At 41.8% G+C, this 11,349-nt stretch overlaps 1 protein-coding gene and 1 long non-coding RNA gene across 2 annotated transcripts in view; one reads left to right on the forward strand and one right to left on the reverse strand.

Moving 5' to 3' along the window:
* Positions 1 to 11,330, reverse strand: part of ACADSB (acyl-CoA dehydrogenase short/branched chain) — a 43,997-nt gene extending 32,667 nt beyond the window's left edge. The window contains exon 1 of the mRNA XM_017858665.1: positions 11,194 to 11,330. Within this exon, the coding sequence (XP_017714154.1) occupies positions 11,194 to 11,235 (42 nt within the window). The 5' untranslated portion in view covers positions 11,236 to 11,330. The remainder of the gene's footprint in view (positions 1 to 11,193) is intronic.
* LOC108519577 (uncharacterized) lies at positions 8,309 to 11,183 on the forward strand. Its single transcript, XR_001882663.1, has 3 exons — positions 8,309 to 8,342; positions 10,222 to 10,353; positions 10,859 to 11,183. It is a non-coding gene; the product is annotated as an uncharacterized LOC108519577 (long non-coding RNA).
* Positions 11,331 to 11,349: the final 19 nt, after the last annotated feature.

Raw genomic sequence — 11,349 nt, forward strand, 5'->3', positions numbered from 1 at the left:
AAAAAAAAAAAAAAATAGCCAGGTTGTGATTTGTCTTTTGACTTCGCTTATAGTTTTGGGTGTTTTGCCACGCAAATGCATTATTTTATTTATTTATTTTTTTTTTGTGACAGGGTCTCACTTTGTCACCCAGGCTGGAGTGCAGTGATGGAATCACAGCTGACTGCAGTCTTGACCTCCCGGACTCAGGTGATCCTCCCACCTCAGCCTTCCAAGTAGCTGGGACTATAGATGCACACCTTTCCCAGCTAATTTGTTGTTGTTGTTGTTGCGGAGACAAGGTCTCGCTATGTTGCCCAGGCTGATGTCAAACTCCTAGATTCAAGTGATTCTTGTGGCTTGGCCCCTGCAAAGTGCAGTGATTGCAGGCATGAGCGACCGTGCCTGGCCTAAAAGCCTTTTATTTTTATTAATTACTTTTTCTTCAGGGTGATCTGGTTTAACATTTGTTTTGTTTTGTTTTTGTTTTCGAGACAGTCCCACTCTGTCACCCAGACATGAGGGCGGTGGCACGACCACTGCTCACTGGAACCTCAACTTCCCAGGGTCAAGTGATCCTCCCACCTCAGCCTCCCGGATAGCTGGGACTGAGGCAGGAAATAGGGTCTGGAGGCAGGGAACCTAAGGGCTTCCTAGAACAAAATTAAATGGAAAGCCCCAACCTTCTAAAGCCAAGTAAATAATTTTGTAACTCTACTTCAGCTATGGCAGGAAACATCATACACCAAGTAACCAACGGGAAACCTTGAGAGTATATTTGAACCCTAGAAAATTCTGTAACTGGGCCCTTGAGCTGCTTACTTGCGCCCGCCCCCACCCCGTGGAGCGTGCTTTCATTTTCAATACATCTCTGCTTTTGTTGCTTCATTCTTTGCTTGCTGTGTTTGTGCATTTTGTCCAATTCTTTGTTCAAAATGCCAAGAACCTGGACACCCTACACTGGGAACATATTTTGGTTAGCCAGCCAGGTGGTAAGCCCAAAGTGTGGGGTTTATTTTTCACCTTTTCCTTTCTGCACCATCCAGGGGAATCTCTCTCTCTCTTTTCCTTTCCAACTCAGGATCCTTGGTGGGCAGCATCTAAACATGGAGGCAACTGCAGGTTTCTGGCCAGGGCCACTCTCCAGCGTTGCCTGAAGGCCAAGGAATGAATAAGGATAGTTGCCCTCCCTGGAAGAGGTAAGGACTCTTTTCTATCATTTCCGGTTGTGGTCCCTGATCCCTACATGTGGCGCAGCTAATCTGGACTGAACTTGAACACATTTGAGTTCTCTTCTTATGCTAAATTCTTCCCTTCCCCTATTTGACTGGCTAAGGACAAAAGAAACCCACTCAGTCTCCAGTGCCTATCATTACAGCTCATGACTATCACTTGAGTGGAATGGGAAGCATGGGAAAGCAAGGCCTTATCAAATTATGAGGATGCTAAAAGTTGGGGATTACACCCAGGAACCAAAGGAAAGCTCATAGTAGGCCATTGCCTCTGGAGGGAAAACATGCAAAGTGGGATCGGTGCCCACCTAAGGTCAGAGACGTCTGACACTCTAAGAGTGGACCCCAAAGGGGGATGCCTCAGGGGATGGAACTCCAGACTTCAACCTCTCCAAAGGGGACACCCTAGGCAGAGGTTCTGAGGTTCAGTACTAAGCCCTCCTTAGAATTTTCTCTCACAGATGACAATGGGAAATTTTGCAATACTGTTTGGTCCCAGTATTGTTTGGAATCTGGAGTTTGCTGATGAATGGGAAAGTGGGATGGAGTTGCATGTACCCAGGCAGGCTTTTGTGCTGCTGCTCTAAGCAGGGGGCCTGGTTAATGAGTGATGCTCTCCTTTGGTGCTGTTTGGCCCCAGTGTTCTTTGGAGCCTGGGGAGGTTTGCCCTTTAAAAATCAAACTGCCATGGAAACTGCTTTACCCACAATTTTGGTTCACAGCCTTCACTGGATTATCTATTGGGGCATACAAAGTAAAACTGTTGAGCCTGTATTGCTATCTCACAGCTAGAGTTCCAAGGTAAAAGCTATTGGATCTGTGTGTGTGTGTGTGAGTGTGTGTGTGTGTGTGTGTGTGTGTACCTGTCTAGATGTGTTTATTTGTATATATACTGACTATTAAATGTTGTGTCTACCAAACTGGCTTATAAGTAAAAGAGTGTTCATAAATTAAGTACACAAGTCTAAGAAAATTTCAAGTTCACATGAGTTAAGTATAAACAAGCTGGTTTGAAAACTATTGATAAAACAAAACTAGAAATGCCTTCAGAATTGTCAACATACATTTTTGTCTGGATTTTATATTTGTTTCCGCTAGATATTTTGAGGTGTCAGGGTTTGTCATACAAGGTTATAAAACTATAAACCCAGCCAAAACAAAATGATCTTGATTTGCATGTCTTTTTTTTTTGGACAAATGAGAGTAATTTAATGTTGTTGCCAAGTCTTCTGAGTTATCAGTAAAAATATCTGTGTATTCTGTACTCCAATGGACTCCACTACTTAATAAAATATGCCCTAGTTTGATACTCTTTAAAAAAAAAACTGTGTATTTAATTTTGAGGCTGTTACTTAGGTTAAGGTGAGCACTGGATGTTCACTGGCTATTAAAACAATTATAGTGTCTAATATCTCAGTTTGCAGAAGTAATCCAGATAAACTGTTGAAAATGAAGGAATTGAGTACAGTAAATGGGATAAATGTTTTAGGTAAACTTTTTTGGGTAAATTAAAATCTTAATTTGGATGCTCATTTACTATCTGGGTCATTTTCAATTAAGAAAGGGTTGTGATATGGGGAAATATGTTTCTAAAATTATGCAAATGTTCTTATCTATAAATGCCCATATCTGATACTTCAGAATTTCTTGTTTTTTTTTTTTTTATGGTTTCATTAAAGTTTCAGGTTACTAAGGATATCCTTGGGTTACTAAGGATAAGAATTCTAATTAACACATAATTCTGAATACAAAATACGCCAGAAAGGGTTGTGTTATTAGTGAGAAAAAGTAGAATTTTGTGTAATTCAGAAGTTATCTAAAAGTTAGTTCAAATTACAGATTTGAAAATGTTCCCTTATAACCTAACCACGTGCAGTACTTTCTCTCAGTCTCCACCATCCAGACCAGGAATTTTGGCGTTCATGTCATAGTTAGCTGTAAAATCATCTTAAGTAGTTGGAAGTCTTTGCAAACTCAAATTTAACTACTCTAGACTCCTTCTGGGAGGGGCAGTGGAGATTGTCCAATGCTGTGGCTCAGTAGCTGTGGCTTCACCATTTTACAACGGTGTCACAGGTTCAATCCTGGCTTGGGGAAAGAGTCCTTTCTGGTTTGATATCTGTGTGACATTTACCATTTGCTGATTCTCTTCCCCTCCATGAACTGGCTCAAATGTTCTTTTCTCTGAGCACCTGGGAGGTTACCTTTGGTAAAGTTCAAAGCCAGAAATACTGGCCACTTGGCATGGCTAGAAATTGGGTAATAGGAGATTTAAAAGGATTTTTTTTTTTTTAATAGAGCACTATGGTTATTAAATATTAAGACAAGCGAACTCGTTCAAAAAAAAAAAAAAAAAAAGCCTAATTAAAAGTGGATATCCAAGCTATATGTATACTAAAAGGCTTTAGTATTTTTTTCATTCTTCTGGATCTGTTTTGCTGGAGATTTTTTTTTTTTTTTAACTGTCCTTCCCAGTGACTATTTTTCTCCGTTTTGTCTTTGCCACTCTTAATGCACACATGAGAGGCCCTAAGATAACTTCGGAGAGCATGGGACTCCTTGGGAAAAACAGAAAAGTCACCAAGGACCCTATTTTGGGGGAAAAACCCTGTTTTCCTCAGAACCCCAAGAGTTAAAAGTGCTATGATAGATCCCTCTCAAAATCTATTCTTGTCTTCCAGTTATACCTGCTTATTAAGCCGTAGAAACTGTGTGTTTTCCTGGCCCTGTTTCGTGAAGAGCTCCACCCTGAGGCCAGTAATCCAATTAGTAGATTGACAGATGAAAAATCTTAAAACTACTGCATCTTTTGTCTATCTGTGTAGTTATATATGTGTTATGTGTGTGATGTTTATATAAAAAAGGCATGCAAGGTGTGTAAAGAAAGTAAAATATGTTTTTGGTAAAAGATTATAAGAAGCCATGGGAATGTAAATTTTTGCCTAGACGGTTAAAGGATTGTTTTCAGTTAAATAAGATAAAGCTAAAGGTTTGAACAAGTTGTGGAAGGTTTGTAAAAATTAATCTTGTAAAAGAAATTCTCTGTGTGAATACACTGACTACACTCGAAAGGGTATTATTTTATTTTTCCATAAATTGAGCATTGGAATAAAAGCACAAGGTTTTCTTAAGGCACTGATCTGCTCTTTAACAAAAATGTATACAGAGATGATGAGAATCCCATCTTATGGTCATTCTGATTAAGATTGAATGGATTTGTCTATAAGGTTTCATTTCAAAATAAAATACTGGGGTTGATATTAACGGTGGACCAATGCAGGGGGGAAATTTGGCTTTCTCTCCCTTGAACAAAATTTTCATGTAATTGTAAAGGATAATGAAATACCCAAGCCAGGATTGAACCTGTGACACTATTATTGCCTTGCAAATAAACTACTGAATAGAAGAAGACAGGAGACAGATTGTTTGGAAAGTTAAGTCTTCTTATTTATTTATTTATTTATTTATTGAGATGGAGTCTTGCTCTGTCACCCTGGCTGGAGTGCAGTGGCACGATCTCGGCTCACTGCAACCTCCACCTCCCAGGTTCAAGCGATTCTCCTGACTCAGCCTCCCAAGTAGCTAGGATTACAGGCACATGCCACCACACCCAGTTAATTTTTGTATTTTTAGTAGAGATGGGGTTTCACCATGTTGATTAGGCTGGTCTGCTGGCACTATGGCAACCATTCCAAAATATGTCGAAGTATATTTTGGGGTTAAATATTTTGATTTGCTGCTCTGGCAAGGGAGTTGAGAAAATGAATCTCTCATACATTGTTTTTGGGAATGTAAAATGGTACAGTCACTCTGGAAAACAGTTTAGCTGTTTCTTACGCAATTATATGACCCAATAGTTGTACTCTTTTGTATTTATTCAAGAGAAGTAAGAACATAAGTTCAAAGACCTGTGCACAAATGTCCACAGCAGCTTTAGCCACAATAGTAAAAAACTGGAAACAATCCAGATGTCCTTCAGTGGGTGAATGGTTAAACATCTGTGATACATCCCTATCATAGTGCAGGGACCCATTTGGAATCCCAGAGTTGGCATCATGCTTCTTTTAAGCTGAAGACATCTAAGATTCAACAAGTGGAGGAAAAGCTTGTTCTAGGAGCTTCCCTTATCCTACTGGGGAGTTTTTGGCCCTGAAGATGGATAGGCAAATGTTATCACACAATTTCTTACCACTTGTTTGTTTTCCTAAAATCTGTTTTCTTTCCCAAGGGGACCTATTTGTTTTTCCTGTAGAGGCCCTTTCTCCCCCTTCCTTTATATACCTAAGGATATTATTAGGTACATAAAGGTTAGGATAGTGTTACCACAGGGGCAAATCAGATAACAAGATGCAGGATCTCTCTGTATTTCTTTTTATAACTGCATGAAAAGATGTAAATATAGATATACAAACACGTAAATATAGGTATAAATATAGGTATATAAACCCTTTAACCATTTAATGAGCCAGGTACTTGCTCATTATGCATAGGAAATAAACCTTTTACTATTGTTAATCTGTCTTTTGTTATTTAATTTCCAAGCCCCAGTCACTGAACCCAAGAGGGTGGATGAAAATTTTTTCCTTCCCCTACAATAAATTCTATTTAGCAAAAAAAACAAAAAAAGACTGGATGATTCTATTTATCTAATATTCTTGAAATGACAAATTTCTAAAGCTAGAGATTAGTGTTTACCGGGGATTAGAGACCAGGCCAGGAGGTTAGCGGTAGTGAGTGGTTGTAAGAGGACAAACAACACAATCCTTACGCTGTTGGAACTGTCTGTAGCTTGACTATAGCGGTGGATACACAAACATATGTGATACAACTGCACAGTCCTACACACACATATACCTGTAAAACGGAGTATCTGAAAAAGCTTGCTGTGTCATATTGTAAAAGTTGTCAGAATCAAAATGGAGTCACTAATGTAAAACAAACAAACAGACACAACAACCTTAGCAAACAGAGTGAGGGAAGGCCATGAAAAAAGGGTTCTCGTATTTGCAAGCCTGATAAAAAAACTATCACCAAAGATTGCAAACACCAAAATATTGCACAAAGGCCATCACAACCTTACAGAAAAAATACTTCCGCAAGATCTATCTGCCCCAGTGACTGCCTGTCCAACCCCAGACCCGCATCATCCTTGTTACTGATCTTGTAGCCAACTATAATTATTTTAAAACAATTATGTAATCTTATGGCACGTGTATTTCCATTGCAATGCTCTATTCCCAAATAAGCACCTTTTCTTTCAGAGAGCCTCTTTCTGTTATTTACGTTGACAGTATCAATGTCAATTTCTTGGTTGTGATATTGTACTATAGTTTGGTAAAGTGTTAACCACAGGGGCAAATCAGATAACAAGATGCAGGATCTCTCCGTATTTCTTTTTATAACTGCATGAGAATCTACAATTATCTGAAATGAAGTTTAAACAAATTCTCTCACCACCCCCAAAGGAAAATTAAACTACTTTATGGGCTTTAAAATTACAGGAATTGATATGGCTTATGAGAATCATGTCAACAATTTATTAGAATTTAATGAAAAAACACTTAACACTATATTCAGTTTCGATTTCGATTTCCTATGCCAAATTGTTTATACCTGCTTGATATGGTTTGGCTGTGTCCCCACCCAAATCTCATCTTGAATTGTAGCTCCCATAATCCCCATGTGTCATGAGAGGGACCCAGCGGGAGGTAACTGAATCATGGGGGTGGGGTGTTCCCGTGTTGTTCTCATGATAGTAAGTCTCACAAGATCTGATTGTTTTATAAAGGGCAATTCCTCTGTACTTCTCTCTTGCTTGCCACTATGTAAGATGTGCCTTTGATCCTCCTTCACCTTCCTCACCACAGTTGTGTGGCCTTGCCAGCCATGTGGAACTGTGAATCCATCAAGCCTCTTTTTCTTTATAAATTACCCAGTCTTGGGTATGCCTTTATTAGCAGTGTGTCAATGGATTAGATTTTAAGTTGATCCCAATTTCATATCCCCAAGCCAAAACTTCTACACCAGAATCTGTCCAACCTCTGCTTGCTTTCTCCAGAAATAATAGCTTCGGTTTTAGGTATTCTCCAAAACTGCTAAAACCACAACGTGTCCCATCTACCAGTCTCTGATTCTTCATTCTGGTCTTTAGGAATTCCTAACAATGCCTTGCCCTTTTAAGAATCAGGCACAGTGGTTCATGCCTGCAATCCCAACACTTTGGGAGGCCAAGGCGGGAGGATCACTTGAGTCCAGGAGTTTGAAGCTGCAGTGAGCCATGATCTGTATCACTGCACTCCAGCCTGGGTGACAGAACAAGATCCTGTCTCTAAAAAACTAACTAACTTAATTAATTTTAAAAATAGCTAATGTTTACTGAGGATTTATTATGAGTCAGCTGTTCTAAGTATTTAAGAACATTTAAGAACATTTATTATGAGTCAGCTGTTCTAAGTTCTCAGGCTAAGAGGTGTGTCATTCCATAGAGAAAGGCATGAGGGTGAGAGAGGGTAAGAGAGAGTGAGAAATGAAGGGAGAGAAAGAGAGAGCAAGAGAAGCCCAAAGTTGTACTTTTAGGAGGAACTCACTCTCTCAAAACCAGCATTAATAATTTACGAGGCCAGGTCCCCTATGACCCAAACACTTCCCATTAGGCCCCCCACTCAAAACCTCCGCACTGGGGGTCAAGCTCCCAACACATGAATTTTGGGGGACACGTTCAAACCATTTGTGCTCTCTCTACCTGGATGCCAAATACATGTCCAGAAAAAAATACTTCTGATTTTATTGAAGAGCAAAAAGTTGAACAACAAGAATTATATCTATTTTGGCAGCTGCTGTCTAGCAGATATTCAGAGAATTAACTGAACAAGAAATCACCTCAAGGATATTTTTCAAGAATCACTTCTTGGCTGGGTGCAGTGGCTCATGCTTGTAATCCCAGCATTTTGGAGAGTGAGGTGGGAGGATCGCTTGAGGCCAGGAGTTCCAGACCAGCCTGGCCAACACAGTGAGACTTCATCTCTACAAAACACTTTAAAACTTAGCCAGGTGTAGTGACACATGCCTGTGGTCCCAGCTCCCAGGAAGCTGAAGTCAGAGAATCACCTGAGCCAGGAGTTCAAGGTTACGGTAAGCTATGATCATGCCACTGCACTCCAGCCTGGGCAACACAGTGAGCCCTTGTTTAAAAAAAAAAAAAAAAAAAAAGCATCATCTCTTAAAAGACATCAAGCGGCCTGGTGTGGTGGCTCATGCCTGTAATCCCAGCACTTTGGGAGGCCGTGGCAGGTGGATCACGAGGTTAAGAGTTCGAGACCAGCCTGGCCAAGATGGTGAAACCCCATCTGTACTAAAACTACAAAAATTAGCCGGGCATGGTGGCAGGCACCTGTAATCCCAGCTACTCAGGCAGGAGAATCACTCGAACCCAGGTGGCATAGGTTGCAGTGAGCTGAGACTGCGCCACTGCACTCCAACCTGGGCGACAGAGTGAGACTCCATCTCAAAAAAAAAAAAAAAAAAAAAAAAAGATATCGAGCTACATTAAAATGCTTTGGAACCACAGGTTAACTACAAGGTCCAATTCTCCACTAATTGGGTTGCTTAGACCAAATGGACAGGGCAGTTCTAATCCATCTGCAGGACTAGGAGAGATCTTCTGAGAAGGCAGGGGTAGGCTGAAAGCCAGTGTTGCAATCTGATTGTTGTGTGACTCGGGAACACTGGTTATTGCCTCCAAGTTCATTTGCAAAATGAAGCCACTAATATACCTAATTCAGACGTTTACAGGAAGAGTAAATAGAGTAGTGGGTGTAAAATGCTGTCCCTGGTCTACAATAAGTGAGTAAATGCTCTCTATTTGCCTCTGGATAGAAACCAAAATTAGCCCTACCTTGCATTTCTTCCCACTCCATGCCACTTGTGTCCACAGCAATCTACTTACCCTGTGGCACCAGGAAACTCCAAAGCTCCTGACCTTCAATAGCTCCTCACAATCCAAAAGGATCAACCCCCAATTCCCTAAAATGGCCTCAGTCCCCTTCTGTTGCAGTTTTCTGAACACTCCTTTCGCCTCCTAAACTCTAACCCAGCTTCCAAAGAGCGTATCACTTCTCAATGGTCCTAGTCATTTCTATCTTCTGAACCTGCACACAGATGGCAGCCCCTTAGGATATGTTCCACACCTATGTGATATGAGGTTAGTTCCATATAGTTCTAACCTCTTCTCTAAAAGATAAACTTCTTGAAGGTAGAGTGTTTTACTCATTATTACATCTGCCGTAGCACACAATGCTTCATGCGTGGCAGTAAGAGCTGATATTTACCGAGAGCTGACTATATGCCAAGCACTATTCTAAGTGCGTCACACGAACATATGAACTCATTTAATTTTCACACCAGTTTTGGAATAGGCACAATTATTCTCTCCATTTACAGATCAGAAAACCGAGACCCAAAGCATAACCTGTCCAAGCTTATACCACTAGGAAGTGAGAGGGCCTGGGTTCAGACCCAAGCAGCTAGCTGCAGAACCCACGTTCTTAACCACTACGCTACAGTCGACGTTCAATAAATTTGGCTAATTTATGTAAAAGAGCTTAAAAAACTATAAAGGACTATAAGCCACAATAAACCAAAAGTCCAAACAAAATAGGCTTTTGATATCTGTAAGGAAGGGGAGACAGTAGTATATGAAGGTTAAGTTTAAAATCAGACCAGAGTTCGAATACCAGCTCTATCACTTTCTATCTGTGGGCAAGTTATTATTCTTTTTCAGCATCAACCACTGCATCTGCAAGATTAAACTACTTGTTAAGATGGTTGTGAGAACTGAGATGACTCAGGTAGAATGAGAACGTGCCTACCACAGATTATGTGGTCAATAAATTTTGGCTCTAAAACAGAGTCAAATGGTAAAACCAAGGAAATTTTCTTTGCTAAGTTATTAACCAACAATTATAAACAGTATTAAACAATAATCACTTACTATTTTTTTATTGCATTTCAGGCCTGTAAAACAAATAACATTAATTATCTCTAATGAGCAAAAAGGTAAGAGTTCTGCCTCTGGGCATAAGACTGGAGCAGCAGTTGGAAAGCCTCTCATGAAAGCAAATGCAAAGGAAACACGAAAGCACACGTAAGCAGTGGGAAAATTCCCAGTGAAGTGTACTGACAAACACAAGTGTATCCAAATGTGTATGTTCTGGAAAGCATGCTATATAATAGATCCAAGGGGTGAAGAGCATAGGATGTTTAACACAGGAGCTGTTAAAGAACCAAGTTTGTGTAGCTGCAGAGATCAGAATTAAGCACAAAAGGCTGGTTTCAGCTTAAGTTCATGGAAGAGGGACCGACACAGGCTCCCCTGGGCCGCGGTGAGTCTATCCACGGAAGATACCCAAGCTCCAGACATAAGGGGCAGAGGGAACTCTGTCCCTGGCCGGGAAGCCCGAACAACTCCGAAGTCCCTTAGTACCTTTGAGCGGAGCCGCGGAAGGAAGAACAGGGAGACACCCTGCTCAGAATGAGACTGGGCCTATATTTTAACAATCTTTTTGGGGGGGAGGAGGTGTGAAATGTAATCACTGGGGAATGGTGGGTTAGGGCATCAGGGAGGTAACACCTGTGCAAAATGTATCCAGAGATCCAGAGATCAAGACTCGGTTGCTCTCAGGACGCAACGGCCTGCAAAGGACATCTTGTTGATGCGACCCTCCGACTCCACTGAAGGCGCTTGCTCCGCCAAAGCAGCTTCTAGACAGCCCCGACCTCCTTGCCACCAGCTGCCGCCCCCAGAGGCCTGAAAGGGGTCGGGGTCGTGGGCTGCCCGCGGGTAAAGGGTCTGGGGAGATGGGCCCACGACGTGGAGCGGGGCTCAGGCTGGCGCCCCGAGGCCCGTTAGAAGGCTCTGCCAGCTGCCATGCCAGGGGCCAAGGTCGCCCTGGGCCCCCAGGACGCCAGCCTCGAACGCACTCACCAGCCTGCTGCCGCGCAGCAGTCGCACTGCCAGGCTCTCCATCGTCGCCGCAGGCCTCTCGGCTCAGCGCCTCTGGGTAACTAGTCAGCCCGTGGGAGCTACGCGAGGTAGGCCCCGCCCACTCAGTACCCGCCCCGCCCACTCAGTACCCGCCCC

Source organism: Rhinopithecus bieti, unplaced genomic scaffold (genome assembly GCF_001698545.2).
Source record: "Rhinopithecus bieti isolate Rb0 unplaced genomic scaffold, ASM169854v2 scaffold_42745, whole genome shotgun sequence".
Taxonomy (NCBI): domain Eukaryota; kingdom Metazoa; phylum Chordata; class Mammalia; order Primates; family Cercopithecidae; genus Rhinopithecus; species Rhinopithecus bieti.